A 27239-nucleotide genomic window follows, 5' to 3' on the forward strand; every position below is an offset into this window, starting at 1 on the left:
TGCAATTTTTGTCCAAGATTCAAAAATCAAACCAATATAAATCACTTAATAACAGACTAAAGAAAAACCATAAGGTCATTTCAATAAATGCAAACAATAATTTGACAACACTTAATATCTATTCATGATTAAAAATCTCAGTAAACTAAGTGAAACTCCCTCAACCTGATCATCTACAAAAACCCTAGAGCTATCATATTTAATGGTGAATGAATGAATGCTTTTCCTCCAAACCTTAGAAAAAAGCAAAGATATCTTCTGACAGCTATCCAACATTGTACTGAAGTACTAGAAAGTGTAATAAGGCAAAAAATAAAAGGCACACACATTAGTACAGAAAAAAAATCTGTTTTTATTCATAGACAACATGGCTTTCTATATAGAGAATCTCAAAAAATATTTACAAAATGGTCCTAGGACTAAGAAAAGAATTTAACAAAGTCACAGGAAGCAGGGTCAATATATAATGATCAATTATATTTCCACATACTAAAAATGAACAACTGGAATTCTAATTTTTAAAAAAGTACCAGTTACAATAACATACAAAGAAATATTAAGGTATAAATCTAATAACATGCACAAGTTCTGTAAGTTGAAAACTGTAAAATGCTGCTGAAAGTAATCAAAGATGACAAATGAAGAGAGATACTGTGTTCACGGATTGGATGACTGAATATTGTTAAGACGTTAATTCTCCCCAAGTTGATTTATATAGCCAATGCAATTGCAATCAAAGTTTCAGTCTAAGGAGAAGTAACAACTAAATGCAACGTGAGATAGGATCTTAAAACAGAAAAAATACAACAGAAAAACTGATGAAATTCATATAAGCTCTTCAGTTAATAGTATTGTACCAATGCTAGGTTCCTGGTTTGATATTTGCACTATGATTATATAAGTTTTTTTTTTTTGTTTTTTTTTTTTGAGACAGGGTCTTGCTCTGTCACCCCAGCTAGAGTACGGTGGTGTCATCATAGTTCACTGCAACCTCAAACTCCTGGGTTCAAGCAATCCTCCTGCCTCATCCTCCCGAATAGCTGGGACTACAGGCATGTGCCATTACACCTAGCTAATTTATATATATATATATATATATATATTTTTTTTTTTTTTTTTTTGTGGAGATGGGACCTCATTCTTGTTCAGGTTAGTCTCAAAATCCTGACCTCAAGCAATCCTCCAGCCTTGGCCTCCCAGAGTGCTAGGATTACAGACATGAGCCACTGCACCTGGCCAAGATGTTAACACCAGGAAGAAACTGAGGTAGAAAAATGTGGAGGAGACTACCATATATGAATATATGTCAACTAAATGAGGGATACGTAGAGACTCTTATTTTTCTGTACATTTAAAATTAATTCAAATGACACTATTAAAAAACCTCAGTAGGATTTTTTTTTTTTAGGATTTTTTAAAAGAAGAAATTGACAAGCTGATTCTAAAATTTAGAAGGCCAAGGAAAAAGAATAAGTCAAAACAATTTTGAAAAAGAAAAGCAAAATTGGAGGACACCTAATACCTGATTCTAAGAATTACTATAAAGCCACAGTAATCAAAACAGTATAGATTGGTGAAAGGATAGGTATTTTAGAGTCTCTTTATTAGATACATATTAGAACATAGTGGAGAATCCAAAAACAGACCCACACATACAAGATCAATTTTCAACAAAAAAACAGTGGGATTTCAATAAGAAAGGACAGTGTTTTTTAAGCAATGGCTCAGGAACAACTGGATATCCACATGCAAAACAAAATAATCCTTGATCTACATCTTATATCATAAGCAAACATTAACTAAAAATGGATCACAGACCTAAATGTAAAATCTAAAACTACTATAGTTGTCCCTTGGTATCTGTGAAGGATTTGGTCCAGGACTTCCCGTGTATACAAAAATCCCTGCTAGAAAATTGCATAATATTTGCATATAACCTATGCACATCCTTCTGTATACTTCATATCACCTCTAGATTATTTATACTGCCTAATATAATGTAAATGCTATCGATATGTAAATAGTTGTTACACTGTATTGTTTAGGGAATAGACAAGAAGAAAACTTGTACATGTTCAGTATAGACACAATTTTTTTTCCAAATATTTTCAATCTGACACTGGTTAAATCCATGGATGTGGAGCCCATGAACATGGAGGGCCAATTATACTTGTAGAGGAAAAACTGGAGAAAATCTTTGTGATCTTGCATTAGGCAAAGAGTTCTTAGCTACAACTTCAAAAGCATGACCCATAAAAGAAAAATTTGATAAACTGGACTTCATGAACATTAAAAACTTCTACTCTTTAAAGATTCTATAAAGAAAATGGACATGCTACAAATGGAAAGAAAAGATTTGCAAATCACCTATCTGATAAAGGACATATCCAGAATATATAAAGAACTCAGTAAGAAAACAAGCCTATTAAAAAAAACAGGCAAAAAATTTGAGCAGATACTTCATCAAAGAAAATATATGGATGACAAATAAAAAGATATTGAACGTTACTTTTCACTGGGGAATGCAAATTAAAAATGGACTAACACTATACACCTATTTTAATGGCAAACAAACAAAACCCCAAACCTGACAACATTGAATGCTAATAAGGATGTGGAGCAACTGAAACTCTCATACTCTAGTGGGAACATGAAATGGTACAATCATTATGAAAAACTGTTAAACATGTACTTAGCATAAGACCCAGCAATCCCACTCCTAAGCATTTACCTAAGAGAAATGAACATTTATGTTTATACAAAAATCTATATGTAAATATGTATAGTGGCTTTATTTATAACTCCAAGTGGGAAACAACCCAGAAGTCTTCAACTCATGAATGAATAAACAAACTGATCCTGCCAGCCAATGAAATACTATTCTGCAATAAAGTGGTTCAAAGAACTGATACACCTAACTTCATGGACCGATACGAAATGTATTTTATTAAAAGAAAGAAACCAGACTAAAAGAGCTATATATATTATATGGTTCCGTTAATATACTCTGGAATAGGCTATATTCATTGGTTTGAGTTGAATGAGTTATTTATTACATGACTTTAGGGGTTTGTCGAAACTCAGAACTAAAGGTGTGAAATTTTACTACACGTATATTGTAATTTAAAAACATACAAATAGGCCGGGCGCAGTGGCTCAAGCCTGTAATCCTAGCACTCTGGGAGGCCGAGGCGGGCGGATTGCTCGAGGTCAGGAGTTCGAAACCAGCCTGAGCAAGAGCAAGACCCCGTCTCTACTATAAATAGAAAGAAATTAATTGGCCAACTAATATGTATATATAAAAATTAGCCGGGCGTGGTGGCGCATGCCTGTAGTCCCAGCTACTCAGGAGGCTGAGGCAGCAGGATCGCTTGAGCTCAGGAGTTTGAGGTTGCTGTGAGCTAGGCTGACGCCACGGCACTCACTCTAGCCTGTGCAACAAAGCGAGACTCTGTCTCAAAAAAAAAAAAAAAAACAAAAAAAACCCATACAAATATATGTAAGATATATAATATAATAAATACAAAAGTATTTATTTTTTTACTATTTGGAGTAAATAAGAACTCAATAAGAAAACAAACAACTCAATTAAAAAATAGGCAAAAGACTTGAAGGGATACTTCATCAAGTTACATAAGTCTGTCAGGGGTCCCTTATGGAGTGACTCAATTTTATTTTAGCCAGAATCATTTTTACAAAGGTCTCAGTTTGCATGTTCCCTTGGAACAAGAAGAATTAATTGACTGTTTAGGTTTAACTCTTGGTTGGCAAGAATAAATCCTAATCTACTTTAAAACAATAAAACCTCTAAAAATAAAGTGGATAATATTACTAAGTTCAGGCCATCCACCCACACTTTGCCCTATCATGAATTTAATTCCACAGAGTTGTACTGCTGGCCACCCTTTTATCACCTTTATAACTCCCTCTGACAATTTAAGGATTCATAGTCCTGACACCTACGATATAGAGAAGAATCAAGACAATTTGTAAAAAAGAATGTCATTTTCCCACCTAAGATGCCACCACTTTTAATATAGATGTTTTGTACCAGAGCAAGAGAAAAAGGGAAAAAAATAATGCTCAAAAATAGCTAATAAGAGACCTGCATGTAAAGCAAGAAGTGAAGATAACAAAAACCTGATTCAGACAAAGGGCCAGTGAAGAAAACTATATGATTCATTTTGGGCACAGCACGGAGGAAGAAAAACTAACTTACTCTTAGAATTTAGACTATATATCCATACTCATGCAGGTTTTTAGTCTGAATACATTATCAGTCATCCAAAAAATCTCAAGCAGAAAATTTAATGTTTACATGACAATGCTGAGACCACTAGTGCCACTCTCTCTCTCTCTGGAAAAACCCAACTTTAATCCAGGCTGACAGTGATCGTAAGGTGTCTGACTGTAAGGTGTGTCCCAATTTCAGAGATATAAAAATGGTTTTAGAATTGATGAGTACATCATCACATAATCTCATTCCCTACTTTTCTTATTATTCCTATTCTTGATTTTCAGGTGGTCTTAAACTCAAAACCTTAATAAGAAGATTATTTGTCTTTGTTAAAATACATTATGTAAAATGTGGTCTTTTAAACAATAATTAAAAAATTATTCTTTTCTATATTTCCTACCGCTTGGTTAATGTAGAGATGATCAGTTAATAACCAAAAAGTTTGTGAGTAACAGAAAATGTTTTATTGTCAAAGAAATAGCATCTGACCAGGAATTACGAATATGACAAAGACCACAGGAGTTAAAAATAAACTACAGAAGGTTTTGCTCTCCTGGACAAGATAAACTCTATTCGTTTTTCCCCAAAGGCTCTTATTATAGGCATAAAACTGAAGTGGAGGGGAAATGAAGTTATTTCCTCCCCCAAGAGTTCATTTCATCTCTCCCTTCTACTTCTTGAGCTTCTAGAGGTAGTGTCTTACTGTTGGGGAAAGATGGAAAGCAAGAACAACAAAACAAAAGAGAAGATAGCATAGATTTTGGCTATCTCCTTTGAAGCTGACTTTAATCTATTTAAATATAGATTTTGGTAAGTATAATTATATTTATTGTTTAATCCATATCCTCACAGCAGAAAACATGATTGATTTTTAACTTGTTCTTTGTTTACATATAAAAGCTTATGTTTTGAAGAATTTTCAAAAAGAAAATTCTCTTTGTGTAAGGTTCACGTATAGAAAGAAATAGGTCCCTACTTCAGAAATGTCAAATTGGTGGCCTTCAGCTTATGATGTTTGGCCTACACTTTCTTTCTAAAATTGAATTCATTTTCAATGTGTAAAGACTGGGAGATATTTAAAAATTCTTATTTCTGACTCTTCCTGGAAAATCAGCAGAACTGTACATTGGCTTACACTCCCACATAGCAACCATGGCAGTAGCCCAGTGGGGGTTTATCCTTTTGAATGGGCCACATGCTCTCCAGAGCATCCCTCATGCACTTGGCTTGCCCACCTCATTTACACTGTTTACCTAACCCAGTGAGTGTCTGTTTGCAACTAAATCTCCTTTAGCCTCTGTATTGAGACAGCATTGGAAAATGTGAAAACTCTAGCCTTTAAAGAGGGGGAGCTGGGAGTGTTCAGAAACCACAAAACACTGCTTGAACTAAGTTACCAGTTAAAAATAACATGTACAGTAACTATTTTTAGAACTGTTTCCATTTTCAGTTCATTATTTTGCCCTTTAACCTGACAGTCTCTGCACTTTGGCAATGACTGAAGAAAGCTGGGTGGTGCCACTTACACATAACACATCTCTGTAGGTTGTGACATATATGCCACTCACTGTAGTGTAATATGTTACAAATCACTAGGTGGGCTAAGAGAACACCTATACCCTCATCTTGGGTCTTATCACTAACTATGTATGACTGGGGCAAACCTCTCTGGAGCTCAACTCTTCATTTGTATACACAGGTCTCTCCACGAATAGAATAGAATTCTGTATTTTAGACCATTAGTACAATTATAAAAAGTATGAAAATATCTTTTAGGTAACAAAAATAACTCAAGGGAAAGTTATTTTAAGAACTGTTTTAGAAAAGGATAGTCTCTAAGAGTAAAACAAAAACACTGAAATTTTTATTATCAAAAGTAGTATGTTGATCCCTTGTTTATGAAATACTTTTAAATTTAAAAAGCCAACATTATGCTGTTTTAACTCTAGAAGTAAACAATAACACATGATGAAACAGGATTTTAGAAAGGAGAAATGTAAAAATTTAAATAATTGATATAAAATTAATATAGCAATCAACATCTTATATACCTTAAAAAAGTTTCTTTTGTCATTCAGTCATCACCTTTTAAAGGAGTCAGTGAAAACTTTGGGAAGATGAAATTAGGTCCCATTAATTTACTTTCACTGATATTTGCTATTTTGTTTTCCCATGCTGGAGGCAGAAGAGGAAGCCAGAGAGCTATGAAGCACAGGGGGAAATCATGCATGGTTGCTGGCTTGAAGATGGATTTACCCAGTGAGAAGAAATGTTGGTGCCTTAAGGAGCTGAGCAAGGTCCCTGGCTGACAGGCATCAATGAAATGGGGGCTTCACTCCTACAACCACAAGTAACCTAATTCTGCCAACAACTTAAATGAGTTTGGAAGTAGATTTCTCTCAGGGTCTTCAGACAAGGACTCAGACCAGATGACATCTTAATTTCAGCCTACGATAGGCTGGGCAAACAATCCATTGGATTTATGACTTACAGAACTGTGTGCTAATAAGTAAGGGGGTGTTGTCTTCAGCCATCAAATTTGTGGTAATTTATTATGTAGCAACAGAAAACTAACACAATGCTGAAGAATTAACTATAATTAGGAAGGAACAGAAAACCAACTGAATATAAGAATGCTACATTTTTCAGAGTGCTTAAGGTTCAGAGTTGATTTGCTAAACTGTTTTGTGTTGAGAAAAACAATGTGTGTGTCTAGGAGAAGTAATAATTCCTATGAATGAAACAAACTGAAATCCCAGGAACAGATATGAAACTAGATTCTAATTATAGCAAAATAACATTATTCATCAATAAAAATCTAGATATTTCTATTTCAATCTCAGGAGAAATCATTTGTAGCAGAGAAACTTACCCTATTTTGAAAAAAGGATGCATGAAAATGTGATGTTGTAGCAGATATTGATACTAAAGTAATAGTTTCTTCAGAACTAGGATTATGTAAGTAGACTTTTTCCATTTTTGGCATTCCAACTGGCCTGTAAAAAGAGAAGGAAAATTGTCATAAATACTTCAAAATTCTAATTATTGAGATGATTTAGCTATTAAAAAGTAATCAAAATTATTAGAGCAATACATATACTAACGTAAAAAAATGCATTAAATTGATTAATATTTAAACAGTAAGTTTAGTCATTGAAAACATATTTACTGAGTGTCAATTATGTTAGACACTGCACTAGGTGATGAAATATAATGAAGCAAGTCTCAGACCAAGGAAGCTTACAATCTTATCTTATTCCTGGTCAGTCTAGCTAAAGGTTTGTTAATTTGATCTTTTCAAAAAGCCAACTTATGGTTTTGCTGATTGTCTCTATTGTTTTTTTTTCTATTCTGTATTTCATTTATTTTCTTCCTAGTTCTTATTATTTCTTTTTTCTTTCCTTTTTCCTGCTTGTTGGAGTTTAGTTCATTCTTCTAGTTTTTTAAGGGAGAAGGTTAGGTTTCTGATTTGAGATCTTTTTATGGTGTGTATGAAAACTAAGACATATACAGCATTAAGTTTCCTTCTCAGCAATGCTTTTGCTGCATCCTGTAAGTTTTGATATTAATATGTTATATTTTCATTTCCATTCATCTCAAAGCATTTTCTAATTTCCCTTTTGATTCACTGATTACTAAGGACTATGTTTAATATTCTAAAATTTTTTTTGTTTTTTATTCCCAATTTGTTTCATTACTGAATGAAGTCATCAGAGAACATACTTTGTACAGGATGAACATCTATTATACAAAATGCTTGGGACCCAGAAGTATTTTGAATTTCAGATTTTTATTGGGATTTTGGAATATCTGTATAATACTTGCCAGCTTAGCATCCTTCATCTGAAAATCTGAACTCCTCAAATAAGCATTTTCTTTGAGCATCATGTTGGAACTCAAAAGTTTTGGATTTTGGAGCATTTCAGATTTTGAATTTGCAGATGAAGAATGCCCAACCTGTATTGTTTAAATCCATTTAAATTTATTGGGGCTTGAATTACTATCTAGCATATGGTCTATCCTGGAGAACATTCTATGTGTGCTTGAGTAGAGTATTTCTGCTGAGCAGAGTGTTCTAAAGATGTCTCCAAGTCTATTGGTTTACACTATTTCCAAGTCTTGTTTCTTTTTTTAAAATTTCTGCCTAAATAGTCTATCCATTATTGAAAATGAGGGTACTGAAAAAAGACTGCAATTATTACTATTGTACTATTTTTCTCTTCAGTTCTGTCAGTTTGCTTCTTATATTTTGGGTCTCTGTTGTTACTGCATATATATATACACATATATATATACATATATATATATATATATATATATATATAATTGTTGTATCTCCCTGCTGCATTGACCCCTTTGTCATTATAAAATGTCCATCTTTATCTCTAGTAACATTTTTGTTTTAAAGTCTATTTTTGCTGATCTGCTTTTCCCATAGTGATGCCCTGCTGTACAAGTGGGAACTAGGGAAGGTGTGGTAGTCCTGGTCTTTCTCACCTTGTTCTTCCTGGGGTGGAACCTATACCCTATGAGTGAGTGGGGCAGGGGAGATAGGGTCTCCAGTAGTCTTGACATGCTGCATATAGGGTACCACATCTGTCCTAGGGTGTGGAATAGGTGGGTAAAGAGAGACCCAGTTCTTTCTGACATGTGCCTAAAATAGAACTTCTACAACACAAGACAGCCGATGATGAGGAATGCTAATAGGCTGCCCTTCCCAGAGTGAAATCATGGCCTTAGACTAGGAACTGGGGTTAGAGGGAGCTTCTGTCTTCTTGGATACCCAGTAGACAGCTTCTGTAACAGAGAGCTGAGAATTACGAGGTTGAGGGAGAGAGTAATAAAACAGGTTGCTAGTCCAAATGCCAGAGACTCTTGCTGTTCTTACCGACATTTAAAACATTTTCTTAAATGAACAATTTCCTGGGACTTTAAATAATTGCTTTTATAATTCTCACAAGTAAATTGCCATTTGTTGAGAGGGTCCATTGAGCTCCTTACTTCATTCTTTAAGTCCCACCCCCTGAGGACATATTTGGTTCAAGTATTTTGAAACTCTGTTGTTAGATGCAAGCATATTTAGAGTTATGTCTTTTTGGTGAATTAGCCCCTTTATAAAATTATGTAATATCCTGTTTATTCCTACCAATATTGCTTGTTTTGAAGTTTACTTTGTCCAAATTAATATAGCTCTTACAGCTTTCTTTTGATTAGTGCTTATATGGTATATCTTTTCCAACCACCCTTTCACTTTTAACCTATGTCTTTATATATAAAAGTGGCTTTCTTGTTAGTTGTGTCTTGCTTTTTTATTCAATCTGATAATATTGGTCCCTTAATTGGTGTGTTTAGATTATTTATATTTAATGCAATTGTTGGTATGGTTAAAGCCTATCATCTTGCTAGTTATTTTCTATTTGATCTATCTTCTTCGCTCATAGCTCTTTTATATGAGGATTTCCTGTCCCTGTTCAATTAAACTAGAAATCAATAACAGATAACTAGATTCTCCATAAACATGTAATTAAATCAATGCCTGTCTAAACAACTCAAGGATCAAAGATAAAATCTGAATAAAAATTAAGAAACAGCTGGGACCAAATTAAAATGAAAAAATTAACTCATTAGAATTTGTGGAGTGCAAGTTGTGCTCAAAGAAAAATTCATAAATTTAAATGCACATATTTGAAAAGAAGCCTGAAAATTAATGAGCTAAGTATCTACACTGTGCATGCACGTGTGTGTGCGTGTACATGTGTAGAAAGAGCGAGAAGGCAAATGTAGTAAAGGCTTAACTCTTGGTGAATTCATTTTTGGTGAATATGATGGAGGTGTTCACCATATTACTCTTCCATCTTTTCTGTATTATTAAAGTTTTCAAAAGTTGGGGGACTATTAAGAATTTCTGTTCAACAAAGTATGGGGTGGGAAAACTTGACAAGTGACAAGCTGGGAAAAGAGCTTTGCAACATGTAAATATCTTTTTAGACTATAAGGTTACTTCTAGACCATAAAAGAAACCTCTAATTTTTTTTTTTTTTTTTTTTTTTTGAGACAGAGTCTCATTGTGTTGCCCAGGCTAGAGTGTGGTGGCATCAGCCTAGCTCACGGCAACCTCAATCTCCTGGGCTCAAGCAATCCTTCTGCCTCAGCCTCCCGAGTAGCTGGCACTACAGGCATGCGCCACCATGCCCAGCTAATTTTTTCTATATATATTTTTAATTGGTCAATTAATTTCTTTCTAATTTTAGTAGAGATGGGGTCTCGCTCTTGCTCAGGCTGGTTTCAAACTCCTGACCTCGAGCAATCCGCCTGCCTCGGCCTTCTAGAGTGCTAGGATTACAGGCGTGAGTCACCACGCCTGGCAAAACCTCTAATATTAATAAGAACCCCAAAACAAAAAATGGTCAAAGGATATGAACAGGTAGCTTACAGAATAGGAAATCCAAAAGGCCAAGAAACACATAGAGTTAGATAACTTGAACTTATTAGCAATCAGAGAAATACAGAATAACAACGAGGTATTACAGTATCCCTATTTAGCCAGTAAAATTAGAAAGCTGGCAAATGTCAAGTGTTGGTGCAAATATAGGGGATATGGAAACATAAGAATGCTCATGTACTGCTCTTGGGAGGATAGAGTGGTATAGCCATTCACTGTACAATCAGAGCAATCAGGCACTACCTAGACAGGTTACATGTACTCACACTCTATGACCTGAATACTCCACTCCTGGCCTTATATTCTGAAGAAATTTTCACAACAGTTCATATGTGAACCTGTATGGGGATTTCACTGCAGGGCTGGCTGTGGGAGTAGCGTGTTTTAGGCAATATGTGTATCCACCAAAGGAAGAGTTAATGGGCAAAATAGTGGATACCCTGCTGTGGTTAGAATAAGAATCTAATACACACGGACCTTTCAAAAGATATGGAACAGAATGAGCTATATCACAATATCATTTACATTTGTTAAATACTATATAAATTAAAAATACATAAGAATATCTAGCATATATATATATATAGCAAATGTGGCAGAATGTTAACATTTACTAAAGTTATAGAGGTACACAAAGTATACATTAGTAGACAAGGTTACAAGATTAATAAGGCATATAAGAATACTATAATATTCATGCAACTTTTCATAGGTTTGTAGTATTTAAAAATAAATTGGGAAAGTAAGTTCAAAAACTGGCAAAACTAACATACTATTTAGAGATACACAGGTAGTATGATTACAAAGAAGATATAGAAATGATTACAAAAAAATCAGTACAGTGGTTAATCCTGGGGAGAACAATGAGACTGGGTTCAAGGAAGGGTACCCAGGGGTGTCTGGGTGCTGGCAAGCATTCTATTTCTTGAGCTGAGTGGTAGATGTATGACTACATATACATTTTAATGTACCTTGCTATGTTTATATTATATTTCACAAAAAAAGATAAAAGGTAAAAATAATTTTATAGTAAAGAAATGAAAACACTGTGGAAAATAACACTAGTATACATCATAGAAAAATGGAATAAAGCATTCACAGCCCCCCCCCTTGTTTTTTACTTTAGTCAATAAAGATGTCAGTAAAGATGGCTTTGCCATGTGAGTTGTTTACTTGAGATCACTGTGCTGAAAGGTTTGCTGAGGATGTATATTTGAGGTCAGCAACAAAATAATGCTACTTTATTTTTACAGTTGATTCTTATATAACCATCAATGTTTAATCCTTTTTAGTCAGATGTTGAGCCCCATGCATTGTGATATGATTCCTCAATAATTGAACTTGAAAAATATGCTAACAAGTGCTATCTAAAAATAGAATACAAAAATAAATAATAAAAATAAAAATAGAATACTAGAGAACTCAGGATGGAAGTGTTATAATTAGATAACCATTATGATAAATAAACTCAAAGTACAGTTAATTGTCCAAGTAGAAATTTTAGTCTATTTCCTTACAGGCTTATCTAACTTCCTCATAGGACTTTATAGTCTTTTTTGAAGTAAAACCCTCTTCAAAGTCAAAAGTGGGTCAGAATTTCATGTATTCAACCTGGCTCCTAATATAGACATATTATTTCACTTGATTTTCATATTGTATATCATCAAAACCAAAATCCAATTTGCTACTACTTTCTTCATTTCTTTTGTAGTTTCATCTATAGTTGAATCTTGGACTACTTTCAACATTTTCTATCTTTTCTGGAACAGAATAACAATATCTTCTTTTCATATTACCCAAAACACATGTAACAAGGGCCACAAATTATGTAAATAAGAACTCTTCAGTGTCTTTTGTAAACATTTAGGACTTTTTTTTTTAAGGTTTTGGTAACAATTTGTACTGCTTTATTGTACATACTACTTGATAATTTCTTTGTAATACTGATGTGAAGTTTTGTTACTATTGAGGTTAGATGTATTCTCATACCTCTAAGGCCTAAACCAAGTCATGTTTTCCTTCTAAGAGCTTACCACTGCGGATGCTACCACCTCTTGCCAGAAGCAGGGAAGATGCAGAGAAAATAAACTCCCTTCAAGTTTCTCAGCAGAGAACAGACAACCCTTGCTGCATTAGCAGTCACTAGGAAGCTGTGTCCAGAGACTGCCCGGGGAATCCGACAGAAGAGTTTCTCTCTGCTTTACCCAGGGATGCAAAAACCTGGTCTAAAATCATTCCATGGCTTATAGCCCAACCATCACGAGGTCCACAGTCATTCCATGGCCTGACAGTCTAGCCATCAGAAAAACAAAAACAAAAAAGGTAGAATCAGAGCTTGGGCCCTGAGGCAGTGACACAGGGGTATCCCTCTGTAAGAACACATTTGGGGGTAGGGAACAGGAAGCTGAGTGCCCTTAAAACTGCTCAAACTGCTAAATTCCTTTTGCCTCTATTGCTGACATTCTCTGGAACTAGACCTTTTAACCAACAGGCTCATCAATTCTAGGGAACTATGAACAGACACAGTTGGGGCCTCAAACTATAGCCAGGGCACTGTAGGGAGAAGCTGTATAAATACAGTATAGAAGATAAAACTCTTCTTCCTCAAGCTTCATCTATTATAGACATATAAGTATTAATGGAACAGGAGTACACAGAAATAAAACATCTTTCTTACATCGTGAAAGTTCCTGATTATGTGTGTTCTTAAAAAAAACCACACACACACACACAATCTTTTACAATTCGAATAGACTGCATGCTGACAACCAGTCTTTCACTTCCCTGTGAATTTGTTCTTCATGTCTTTCATTCTGTGACTTTAGTGCAATCAATCTCAGCTAAAGATAGAGAAGATAGGTATAAGATGGACAGGTAGTTTGGGGAATACCTCAAGAAGACAGGGATGAAGATGGCCTGCTGCAGGAGAGGACTGTGGGTTAAGGAGACAAACACAGAGGTTCTAGGAGTATGGAATCAGGATTGGATCAGAATGTTTGATCTGCAATGCTGCTGAGGCTAGCCTTGCCCTTTCTTCTATGGATCAAAGAGGAAAGGCATGGACCACATCACTTAGAAATGAACCTTTGCTCAGAGAAGAAGGATCATCTACTTAAGTTGTTCAAAGGAGTTTGGAGTAATAGGGAGAGAACATGTTAGGAAGGATGTTAGCAGGCTGTTCTCATTGTAAGCCGTGTGTGCTCACATAGAGCAGGCTGCTTCTAGCTGTGGGCAGTCCATACCACCGGAAGCAGAGGGAGCATTCCTTGGACAGAACACCTCACAGATCTCCTATGAGCACTTGCCCTGCCCCTCCCCTCCCCTCTGTTGTCTCAGTGCTATGAGCAGACTCTGGACTGTGGCAAGTACATGCCTACTAGTAAATACACAGTGCATTACTTTTCTGTGCTATATAACAAAGTATCGCACACTAATAGGCTTAAAGTGACACTCATTCATTATCTTACAATTCTGTAAGAGTGGCTGGTTTATTTGCTCAGGGTCTCACAAGGCAGAAATCAAGGCATCAGCAGTTTGTCTTCTCATCTGGAACTTAAAGTCTTCTTCTAAATGCATTCATTCATGGTTGCTGGCAAATTTCAGGCTACTTTTAGTTTCTTGACATATGGCCCCTCCATTTCTAAAACCAGCACAAAGAAACCCCCTTCCATCAAATATCTCCCTTGCTTCAAATCTCTGACATTTCTGTTTCTGATTGCTAAAGCCAGATTTAAAAGGTTCATGGAGTAGGTCAGGCCCCCCAGATAATTTCTCTATCTTAAAGGTCAATTGATTTGGGGTCTTAATTACAGTTTCAAAATCCTTTACAGCAACATCTAGATTAGTGTTTGATTGAATAACTGGTAGAAGGTGTATGTAGGTACATTAGAGGCCAAAAATTTAGTGGACTATCTTAGAATTCTGCCTATCATAAACAGCATGACTACTTGCCTGGACAGGTAATATTTAAAAATAAAACAAAGATTTCCAAATGCCTGCCAGTGCTGGTCCTGTTTGTTTCCATTATCAGCTGTCCAAAGACATAAGCAGGGCCAAAGGGGACACAGTGAAGTATTTATAGATAAACCAAGCTGAAGCAAGCATACAGCTGTTCTCTGTGCTGCTGCAGCAGAACTACTGACTGTCCATATTTTAGAATAGTCTGAGGCTCAAAAGAATTAAGCAGCAGCAGCTATGAATTAGAGGCTAGCTTGGAAAGCAAGCTGCAATTTTGTGGTCAATGGCAAGTTCCCTACACCACAGAAAGATGACACTGCATTGCCAGGAAACAGCTGAAGAAATGGCTTAGCAACTGCCCTTAGACAAACCTTATGAATGACAGTGACATAGCACTCTGTTAAGCATAGCTTTTGACAGGAAGTTGGGCCAAATCAATACGCTGTACTCTGTACCACTCAATTACCACAAAATTCTATCACCTCACACATATTTTAGATTAAAGGCTGAGCTGGGGTCTCGGTGAAAAATCTTTTATGGAAAGATTGAACAGGTAGAAACTGAAAAGCTAAGAGGTACCAAGAATCTCTTTAGAAAAGAGGGTCTATTTGATTTTCTTGGATACTAGAAAGTCACTAGGAAAAAGTGCCTTTCATAGACCGAATTTATTTTGACAACAAAGACTTCCATTTTTTGTGACATTCTATTCAAGGTCCTTTTTTTAAAAAGCCATTTTTAAGTATCCATTTTAAACTTCATATTTGAAAGCAAGACTTTCTACACTTAATAATTATATAAACCAAAGAATTCAGTAAACCAAATTTCTACCCAAAACTTTTACAGTCTGTAATAAATGATTGAAAAAAGGAGTTGTTATGGAAACAGAACAACACTTCAAAGCATTGGCATAAACACTGGGGGAGGGGGGAGAGGGAGGGGAGATGTTGGTACCCAGATTGGATCAATGATTGTTACAGAGAAGGGAGAGAAGAAGGGAGGAGGGATGGGGAAGAGTAGGGGAGGTGAGGGAGGAGAGAGAGTAAAAGTAGTATTAAACAATAAATTTAAACAAAAAGAATGAAAACAAAGAAAGACCTATTTTGAAGAAAGTTAATTTGATCAGTTTATTGTGAAATAAATTCTAGAGGACAGTAGGGATGATCAGGTAGCGAGAAGAGTCACTACAGGGGTCTAGAAAAATATAAGAAAAATTCTAGTTGCATCCTTGCTAAAGGACATGGAACTGTTTAGATGTCATGAGTAATAAAGAATCTAACTCCACTTTTGATATGTAATTGCTGACAGTTTTCAAGCCTCATTGACACCCCTTTACCATAAGCCCCACAAATGTTCAAACTAATGAGAAAGACTGCACACTCCTTTGAAGCTAGTGAGAAATTCAAACCATGAGAGCTCAGCCCAGCCTTACTTCCTAACAACAATAAAAACCAAGCTAGTCTCCGTTCTCTGCTCTCTCAAGTCATTTTCAGACTTGCTTGGGATCCTGCCATGGTTTCCCTGGAAGCTTCATTATGTGAGTATAATAAACTTTTCATACTCTCTTGGTGTATATACATGTGTGACATCATCAGTCTTGGTATCTGAACCAAATTTTGGGTGGGGATCCTTCTCACCTCTGTGGGGTTAACATAATACCATGGAAGCAAAGAGAAGGCAGTTTCTACCTCTGCTAGGCAGACTGGGGGGAAGCTTGCTTTACATAGGAGGGCTATACTCTATAGCAGGCGTCCTCAAACTACAGCCCGCGGGCCACGTACGGGTGTTTTGCTCGTTTATTTTTTTACTTCAAAATAAGATATGTGCAGTGTGCATAGGAATTTGTTCATAGTTTTTTTTTTAAACTATATATCCGGCCCTCCAACGGTCTGAGGGACAGTGAACTGGCCCCCTGTTTAAAAAGTTTGAGGACCCCTGCTCTACAGTGTTGAACTTCCTTAGGAATTCAACAGGCCAAGGAGGTTATGGACTTCAACTGGAACAGCTACCAGTTGAAAGAGTACAATTTCTCTTTGTCTGGATGAAAACCAGATAAACACAGGGATGGCAGCAGGAAAGTGTTCATTGCCAGATGCCCTCCTTGTCTGCCTGATAGACACCTGACCCAAACCAGGCTGATCATTCTTCTGCACTGAGATTTTGCATACTAAAGAAAAAGAAGCTAGTGCTTCCCGATGGAGGAAGGATATAGAATGCAAGTCTGAAGAGCAGTCAGTGGATTTCTGCCCATCACCGTAGGAAAAAGATACTGGCAGTGAGAGAATATCCCAATATATAGTGAGGCAAAAATAAGAGACAGAAGAATCTTGGTGGTGTTAGATAAAGTGGATCCTGTTGTCCTCAGGTGCCAGCTACACTTTCTGCAGATACATTACAGTCCTTAGTATTCCTTCCAAAATATTCTTCATGCCTCAACTAGTTTCAGTTAAATTTCTATCATTTACAACCGAATAACTACACCCTGACCAAAACAGATGGATTAAAGAACTCTGTAATTACTGTTGATTTTCTTACATTATCAATAATGGTACTATAGTTATATAGAATGTCCTTATACAGTTGACCACTGTGGGGATCCACTTATATGCAGATTTTCTTCTGCCTCTGCCACACCTGTGACAGCAAGACCAACCTTTCCTCTTCCTCTTCAGCCTACTCAACATGAAGACGTTAAGGATAAGAGATCCACTTCCACTTCCTTATGATTTTTTCTTTAGCTTACTTTACTGTAAGAATACAGTATGTAATATGTATTACATAAAAAATACCTGTTGATCAACTGTTATTAGTAAAGCTTCTGATCAACAGTGGCCTATTAGCAGCTATTTGTTTTTGGGAAGTCAAAAGTTATATGCAGATTTTCAGCTGCATACCCCTAACTTCTGCGTTGTTCAAGGGTCAACTGCATGTGGAAATGAATGCTAAAGAATTAGGAATGAACTAACATGAGGTCTGCTACTTTTAAATGATTCAAAAAACAAAATATATAAAGAAATAGGGCAAAAATGTTAACAATTACTAGGTTTAAGAGTATATTAGCTATTCTTTCTACTTTTCAGTATGTATGAAATGTTCCACAAAAAAATTCTTGTTAGAGGGGAGACTCTCAAAGTATGAACAACATGCCCAGAACTTTGAAAGATTAGTGATTTCAGGAAATGGTACACAGTTTTCCACAGGTATGGTGGGCATATAAGGAAGGTAAAAGGTAGAAATTTAGCATTTATCCTGAAGGCAGTAGGAAACCATTAAAGGATTTTTTGAGGAGTGGGGAAAATGACATGATCAGATTTTGATATTAGAAAGATCTCTGTTGACAGTATGAACCACAAGTTGGAAAATGGCAGGCATGTGTTAATAGTCTAGATAAGATATGATGAGGGCCTGAATTAAGAGGAGAAAGATAAGCAATGAGTATTAGAGAAGAGCAGACATGAAAAACTGATAGACTTTCTTTCAGTAATGGATTTTCAGGGGGAAGGGATAGAATGCTTTGAGGGAAAGAAAAGAATCCAGGAAGCCTCAGGATTCTGGCTTTGGTGACTACATAGTACTATTCACAGAGACGGGAGATATGGAACTATGAGCAGGACACACTGAGTTTAAGGTGGTGCTGGAGATGTGAGGTGAGCGATTAAGGGCCATACAGATTGGGAAATCATAGCCATATGCCAAGGGCATGGAGGAGATCACTCAGTAAGAAAGTGTAGACTGGTAGGTTGAAATGGGGTGAGGAAAAAAAAAGCAGCCACAATTAGAGAAGAGGCAGAGGAACAGAAGCCCTTTAAAGAAACTAAGAAAAAACCACCTCAGACACCAGAGGAAAACATGGAGAGTGGTTCACAAGGATAGAGGTGGGGGCAAATCTGAGAGGGAGGAAGAGGTCAGCAGTGCCATGTACTCTCCAAGAGATCAAGGTGTCATCTAACAAAAAGACCTAAAGTAGGGCAGTTCCAGGTTTGTTAATTCAGCCGTTCAACAATATTATCAAGGTCACAGGTTCTTTCTATATTTCCATTCTGTTAGACAAACTGCCCTGGTTTTGGTGACTGTGTGGTACTAGCCCTCAGACTAGCAGCCCCACTGACTGCAGGATGGTTGCCATCGTACCCCAGGCATCACAAGCAGACAACATCCAGCATGGAAAAGGGGTGGTTTTTTTTCCCCTCGTGTCTCTTTCTAGAGTGAAAAAAATCCTTCCACAGAAACACCTCAGTAGACCTTCCCTCATCCTACTGGGCAGAACTTGGCCACATCCACCCCTGAATTGATCATGGGCAAGAATAATGAGATTATTATAACTGACTTAGATCAATCAGGATTTACCTGTGAGCTAGAGATAGGTCACTTTGCTTAAACACTGCATAACTGAAAAAACTGGGGCTATGGTAACAAAAAAAGAAAGGAGGGATGGATAGATGTTGAATAGGTAACAGGCAAGAGGGACCATTCTGTACTGTGGTATTCTAATGTGATTTTTCTTCACTTAGTAATATTCATTTAAGAAAGAGCAGAGATTAGTGGAAGCACAAAGAAATGCAGTTAATGGAGGGAAAAAATTCAATATAAGAATATAAAACTTGACAAGTTTTATATTTCTGAGAATAAAATAAATAAACATATAATAACTTTAAAAGAAGATGTCCTAAACATCTGACTTCATTTAGCAATCAGTTACCTCCTGAATATATGCATATAAGATGCATAGAAAAAGGAATTGAAAGATAAAAGCTCAAACTTATTGTTTCTAGTTGGCTAGATTATTGGTAATTTTTTACTTCTTTCTCCTGATGAGTAGTTTAAAAGAAAATTTTTAAAAATTGACACAATAATTATAAATATTTATGGGGCACATAGTGATGTTTTCATATATATATATAAAATGTATAATGATCAGATCAGGGTAATTAGCACTTCATCATCTCAAACCTTTATCATTTGTGTTGAGAACACTCAATATCCTCCTCCTGGCTATTTAAAACTGTGTGTTATTGTTAACTGTAGTCATCTTATAGTGGTACAAGAACACTAGATCTTATTCCTTCTATCTAGCTGTAATTTTATACCCTTTAACAAATCCCTTCCTAATACCCCCCTTCCTCCCTACATTTCTCAACCTCTAGTGTCCCCTATTCTACTTTTTGCTTCTATGAGATCAACTTTTTTTGCTTCCACATATGAGTGATGACATGCTATGTTTAACTTTCTGTTCCAAGCTTATTTCACTTACCATAATGTCCTCCAGTTTGACCCATGTAGCCATGAATGACAGAATTTCATTCTTTTTTTATGGTTGAATAAGTCCATTGTGTATACATACCACATTATCCATTCATTTGTTGTTGGACACCTTATCTTGGCTATTGTGAATAGTGCTGCAATAAACATGAGGGTGTAGATGTCTCTTCAATATTCTGATTTCCTGTCCTTTGGGTAAACGTCCAATAATGGGATTGCTAGGTCATATGATACTTCTATTTATAGTTTTTTTGAGGAAATTCCAAAATGTTTTCCATAGTGCTTGTACGAGTTTACACTCCCATCAACAGTGTATAAGAGTTGCCTTTTATCCATATCCTCACTAGTATTTGTTACTTTTTGGCCTTTTGGTAATAGCCATCCTAACGAGGGTGAGATGATACCACATTGTGGTTCTGATTTGCATTTCCCATTCTGATTAGTGACACTACATTTTTTCATATACCTGTTGGCTATTTATATGTCTTCCTTTGGGAAATGTCAAGTCAGGACTTTCAGTCACCTTTAAAGCATATTATTTGTTTTTTTGCTATTGAGTTCCTTACATATTTTAGATATTAATATGTTATCAGATGTATAGTTTATAAATATTTTCTCCTATTCTGTAGGTTGTCTTTTCACTCTGTTGATTGTTTCCTTTGCTGTGCAGATGCTTTTTAGTTTGATATAACCCCATTTAAAAAACTTTTGCTTTTCTTTCCTGTGCTTTTCATGTCTTATTCACAAAATCTTTCCCCAGACCAATGTCCTAAAGCGTTTGTTCTATGTTTTCATCTAGTAGTTTTTAAATTTTTATTTCAAAACATTAAGAAGGTACAAATGTTTTTGTTACATGAATACTTTGTATAATGCTTAAGTTGGGGCTTTTAGTGTGCCATCACCAAAACAGTGTTCATTGAACCTAACAGGTAAGCTTTTATCCTTCACCCCCTGCCATCCTCCTCTCTTCTTGGTTTCCAATGTCCTTTACATCTCCTTGTGCCCATGTGTGCCTACTGTTTAGCTCTCAATTATTAGAGAGTACATGTAGTGTTTGTTTTTCCATTCTTTAGATACTTCACTTAGGATAATGGTCTCTAATCCTACCCAAGTTGCAAGACATTATTTCATTCCTTTTTATAACTGAGTAGTATTCCATGGTATGTATATATGTGTGTATATATAAATATATACACACATACATATACACACATTTTCTTCATCCACTTGTGAATTGATGGCCACTTAGGTTGATTCCACATCTTTGCAATTGTGAACTGTGCTGTGATAAACATTCGGGTACAGGTGTCTTTTTTGATAAAATGACTTCTTTTCCTTTGGACAGATACGCAGTAGTGAGATTGTTGGATCAAATGGTATGTCTACATTTCTTTTATTTTTTGCATGACAGTCTTTACTTTTAAATGATTATCAGCATACCAAGTAATAACATGTAACAAATTCCTAAATTCTATCATCTACTAACTTTGAGTAAGAGAAACTAAAAGCAGCACAAACAACTTCATTAGTATTCACTGTTCTAATGACTAGCAGAAATGGGCTACTTTCAGGCTAGCTGCTACTCCACAAAGGTTACAAATAACTGCTTAATACTTTTTCATAGATAAAGCCCCTGGCCTTTAAGAAAGCATTAGGGAAAAATTATAATACTTAATCTCTTTCTTTCTTTAAAGAATTGTTTTTTTAAATTAGATATAAGAAAAAGTTAACATTGATATGTATAGTGCTTGAGCTAAAAGGCATAGGAAAACAGATAACACATGCCCATTAAAGTTCTAAGAAATATGAGGTAAAAAGATGAAATCTTTAGATGAGTTCTAAGTATGTACAAAGAAACTAGATTTTCTACTCCCCAAGGAGTGAAGGGACTGAATATAATATAAAGAAATAATCTAATGCCTTTCTTAACAATATAACTTGAGATTTGCTAAAGCTTCATATTCCATGAGTGCATCTAAAATGCCAATCCATGGAACAGGTGCGTCTTCCCTCTCCTATCTATTTATGCAGTAGTTTTCATGGATTTCTGGCCAGATGTCACATACAAAGGCCAACACTCTTTTGATGAAAGTAGGTCTGGAGGATGGTCATCCTCTCCTGGGTCTCCTTCTCCACTTCAGTGCTGCAACTGCTATGAGATCCCAGTGGTGCAAGTTCCTTGGCCTTGAACTCACTCTTTCTCTGCAGGTGGTACTGTTCAGTTTCAGCCTAAGCTTCTTCTAGGGCCTGCTTCAGCCTCTGGATCTATCATTTGTGGGCCCTGGACACTTGTTGGTGGCTTCTCAGCCTGCAGCAGCTGCTATATCCCCTGCATCTGACTAGCCATGGCAGAGGTGAATCTGAAAACAAGGACAGTGGCCCAAAGTGGCTCAAAGGCCCCTGGGGTCAACTGACCCAGCTGCCCACAATCTGCACCTGCCAGTAGGTCTACATTTATTTCTTTGGGGAATCTCCATACCATTTTCCATGAAGTTTATACTAATTTGCAGTCCCACCAACAGCACATAAAAGCGTTCCCTTCTCTGTACTCCTACCAGCATCTATTATTTTTTGATTTTTAGTAATGGTCATTCTGACAGAAGTAAGGTGGTATCTCATTGTGGTTTTGATTTGCATTTCGCTGATGATTAGTGATGTTGAGTATTTTTTTCATGTTTATTGGCCACTTGTCTATCTTCTTTTAAAAAACTTCTGTGTCTTTTGCACATTTTTTAATAGGGTTGTTTTATTCTTGCTAATTCGTTTGAGTTCTTTGTCAATTCTGGATATTACCCTTTTATCAGGTGTATAGTTTACAAATATTTCCTCCCATTCTGTAGGTTATCTGTTCATTCTGTTGATTATTTCCTTTGCTGTGCAGAAGTTTTTGATTTAATTAAATCCTATTTATTTTTGTTGTTGCTGTATTGGGGGGAGGGGGAGGTCTTAGGCAAATTCTTTGTGTAGGCTGATGTCCAGAAGAGTTTTTCCTGTATTTTCCTCTAAAATTTTTATAGTTTCATGCCTTACATTTAAGTCTCTTATCCATCATGAATAAATTTTGGTATATGGCAAGAGATAGGGGTACTGTTTCTTTATTGTGCATGTGGCTACCCAGTTTTCACAGCACTATTTATTAAACAGGGCTTCCTTTTCCTAGTGTGTGTTGTTGTCTGCTTTGTCAAGATCAGCTGGATATAGGTAGATGGTTTTATTTCTGGGTTCTCTATTCTGTTTCATTGGTCTATGATTCTACTTTTATAGCAATATCATGTTGTTTTGGTTATTATAGTCTTGCAGTACAATTTGAAGTCAGGTAATATGATGCTTCCAGATTTGTTCTTTTTGCTTAATTAAGATCGGTTTGGCTATCTGGGCTCTTCTTTGGTTCCAAATGAAGCACAGAACTATTTTCTAGATCTGTGAAACATGATGTTGGTATATTGATGGGGACTGTCATTGAATCTGCAAATCACCTTGGTCTGTACTAACATTTTAACAATGTTGATTCTACCAATCCATGAGTATGGGATGTTTTTCCACTTGTGTGTGTTATCTATTATTTCTTTCATGAGAGTTTTGTAGTTTTCCTTATAGAGATCTTTTACCTCCTTGGTTAAGTATATTCCTAGGTATTTTATTTTCTTTGGAGCTATTGTAAATGGTATTGAATCCCTGATTTGACTTTCAGATAGACTGTTACTGGTATACAGAAATGCTGATTTGTGTACACTGATTTTATAACCTGAGACTTTTCTGAATTTATGAATCAATTTTAGGAGTCTTCTGGTGGAGTCTCTAGGGTTTTCTAGATATAAGATCTTATCATCAGTGATCAGGGATAGCTTGACCTCTTCTTTCCCGATACAGATACTCTTTTGTTTCTTCCTACTCCTGACTCCTCTGGCCAGGACATCCAGTACAATGTTAAATAGAAGTGGTGATAGTGGGCATCTTCGTCTTGTTTCAGTTCTTGGGAATGCTTTCAACTTTTTCTCATTCAGTATGTCAGCTGCAGCTTTGTAATATATGGCTTTTATAATGCTTAGGTACATTCTTTCTATTTCTTGTTTGTTGAGGGTTTTTTATCATGAAAGGGTGTTGGAATTTATTGAATGCTTTTTCTGTATCTATTGAGATGATCATATAGTCTTTGTTTTGCTTCTGTTTATGTCGTGAATGTTTATTGATTTGCGTACATTAAATCATCCTTGCATCCCTGGGATGAAACCCACTTCATCAGGGTGAATTGTCTTTTTGATGTGTTGTTGAATTTGTACTGCTAGTATTTTGTTTAGAACTTCTGCATCTATGTTCATAAGGGATTTTGGTCTGTAATTTTCCTTTTTATTTTTTTTGTTGTGTCATTTCCTGGCTTTGGTGTAAAGGTGATATTAGCTTCACTAAATGAATTAGGGAGGATTCCCTCCTTCTTGATGTTTTGGAATAACTTTTGTAGGATAGGTACCTGTTCTTTTGTGTACATCTGATAGCATTTGGTTGTGGATCTGTCTGGTCCAGGGCTTTTTTGTTGTTGGTAGATTTTTTACTACTGCTTCAATCTCACTGCTTGTTATTGGTCTGTTCAGGATTTCTATTTCTTCCTGATTCAGGCTTATGAGGTTGTGTTTCCAGGAATTTACCTGTTTGCTTTGTGTTTTCTAGTTTGTGTACATACGGGTTGCCGTCGTATTCATGGAGGATATTTTGTACTTTTGTGGTATCAGTTGTAATATTTCTCTTCTCATTTCTGATTGAGGTTATTTGAGTCTTTTGTATTTTCTGGTTAACCTGGCTAGTGGTCTATTGATTTTGTTTATCTTTTCAAAGAGCCAACTTTTTGTTTCATAGATCCTTTTTTTTTTTCTTGGTTTCTATATTGTTTACTTCTGCTCTAAACTTTGTTATTTCTTTTCTTCTGCTAGCTTTGGGTTTGGTTTGCTCTTCTATTTCTAGTTCCTTGAGATGTGACATTAGGTTGTTAATTTGTGATTTCTGTGTGTGTGTGTGTGTATGTTTTAATGTAGACATTTAAGGCTATGAACTTTCCACTTAGGACTGCTTTTATGGTATCCCATAGATTTTGAAACTTGTGTCTCCTTTGTCATTCAGTTCGAGGAATCTTTTAATTTCCATTTTAATTTCATCACTGATCCAAGGATTGTTGAGTAGCAGGTTAATTTCCATGACTTTTGTGTGGATTTTAGTGTTTTCTCTTGGAATTGATTTCTAACTTCATTCCACTGTGGTCTGAGAAGATATATGGTATGACTTTGATTTTTCTGAATTTACTGAGATTTGTTTTCTGGCCCTAAGATATGATCAGTCTTGGAAAACGTCCCATGTGCTAATAAGAAGAATGCATATTCAGTAGTTTTTAGGTAGCATGTTCTATAAATGTCTGTTAGGTCCATTTGTTCTAGAGTTCCATTTCAGCCCAGTTTTCTAATTGCTTTTCTGCTTTGATGATCTGTCTAGCTCTGTCAGTGGAATGTTGAAGTCCCTAGCAACTACACTGCTGTTGATTTCTTTGTGTGATCTGGTAGAATTTGCTTTATGAATCTGGGAGCTCCTGTTTAGCTGCATATATATTTAAGATTGCTATGTCTTGTTGAATTGCTCCCTTTACCATTATATAATGACCATCTTTGCCCTTTTTTTTCACCCATGTTGATTTTAAGTCCATGTTAGCACAATTCACAATTGCAAAGATGTGGAAACAATCTGAGTGTCCTTCAATCCATGAGTGGATTAATAAAATGTGGTATATGTATACTATGGAATACTACTCAATTACAAAAAATCAATAGTGAGCTAGCACCTCTTATATTATCCTGGATAGAGCTTAAGCCCATCCTTCAAAGTGAGGTATCACAAGAATGGAAAAATAAGTACCACATGTAATCACCATCAAATTGGTACTGATGAACACTAGGTGCTCACATGGTACTAATATTCACTGGGGGTCCATCAGGTGGGGAGGAGGTAAACTCACAACTAATGGATCCAGTGTGCACTGTATGGGGGAAGGGCATGCCTCTAGACCTGGCTTGGGAAAGGCAAAGTCATTACTTGTAACCAAAATGTTTGTACCCCCATGATATCCTGAAATAAAAACAAATAAATAAATAAAAATAAAGTCTATTTTATCTGGTTGCCATTTTTGTGTAATTATTTTTTCTATCTCTTTACCTTGAGTCTGTGTGAGTCCTTGTGAGTTAGATGTGTTTCTTGGAGACAGCATATATGTGGGGTGTTTTTCATCCAGTTATCAAATCTATGTCTTGAATGTGGCATTAAGACTGTTCATGCTCAATGTTATTACTGGTATGTGAGATACTGTTCTGTTCATTATATTGGGTGATATCTTATTGTTTTGTTTTCCCTCCTGTGCTATTGTTTCATTAGAGCTGTGAACTTTAACTTCCAGGTGTTTTTACACTGCAAGGTATCTATTGTGCTATTCCATGTATAATGCACTTTTTTTTTTTAATTATTTTTTTTATTTTGGCATATTATGGGGGTACAGATTTTAAGGTTTCAATAAATGCCCATTTCCCCCCCTCCCCCCAAAAGTCTGAGTCTCCATCATGACCATCCCCCAGATGGTGCACATCCCACTCACCATGTATGTATATACCCGCCCCCCTCCCCCCTCCCACCTGCCCAATACCCTATTACTGTAGCACCTATGTGTCCATTTAGGTGCTACTCAGTTAATACCAGTTTTCTGGAGAGTATATCTGGTGCTTGTTTTTCCAATCTTGGGATACTTCACTTAGTAGTATGGGTTCCAGCTCTAACCAGGAAAGTATAAGGTGTGCTATATCACCATTGTTTCTTAGAGCTGAATAGTACTCCATGGTGTACATATACCACATTTTATTAATCCATTCTTTGATTGATGGGCACTTGGGCTGTTTCCACAGCCTTGCAATTATGAATTGTGCTGCTATAAACATTCGAGTGCAGGTGTCTTTTTTGTAGAGTGTCACTGGATCATTTGGGTAGATGCCCAGCAATGGGATTGCTGGATCAAATGGTAGATTCACTTGTATCGCTTTAAGGTATCTCCATATTGCTTTCCACAGAGGTTGAACTAGTTTGCAGTCCCACCAGCAGTGTAGGAGTGTTCCTCTCTCTCTGCAACCACGCCAGCATTTATTGTTTGGAGATTTTTTGATAAAGGCCATTCTCACTGGGGTTAAGTGATATCTCATTGTGGTTTTGATTTGCATTTCCCTGATGATTAGAGATGTTGAGCATTTCTTCATATGTTTGTTAGCCATTCTTCTGTCTTCTTTAGAAAAATTTCTGTTCAAGTCCTTTGCCCACTTTTTAATGGGG

The 27239-nt window shown here is 36.1% G+C and overlaps 1 protein-coding gene and 1 pseudogene across 2 annotated transcripts in view; both read right to left on the reverse strand.

Moving 5' to 3' along the window:
• TMEM131 (transmembrane protein 131) overlaps positions 1–27239 on the reverse strand; it is a 197051-nt gene that overhangs the window by 81455 nt on the left and 88357 nt on the right. For both annotated transcript variants that reach the window (XM_012786961.3, XM_012786962.3), the window contains exon 5: positions 7110–7233. In XM_012786961.3, the coding sequence (XP_012642415.1) occupies positions 7110–7233 (124 nt within the window). The remainder of the gene's footprint in view (positions 1–7109; positions 7234–27239) is intronic.
• LOC142870068 (V-type proton ATPase subunit G 1 pseudogene) lies at positions 7341–26468 on the reverse strand (annotated as a pseudogene).

The sequence above is a fragment of the Microcebus murinus genome, chromosome 3 (genome assembly GCF_040939455.1).
Source record: "Microcebus murinus isolate Inina chromosome 3, M.murinus_Inina_mat1.0, whole genome shotgun sequence".
NCBI classification, from domain to species: domain Eukaryota; kingdom Metazoa; phylum Chordata; class Mammalia; order Primates; family Cheirogaleidae; genus Microcebus; species Microcebus murinus.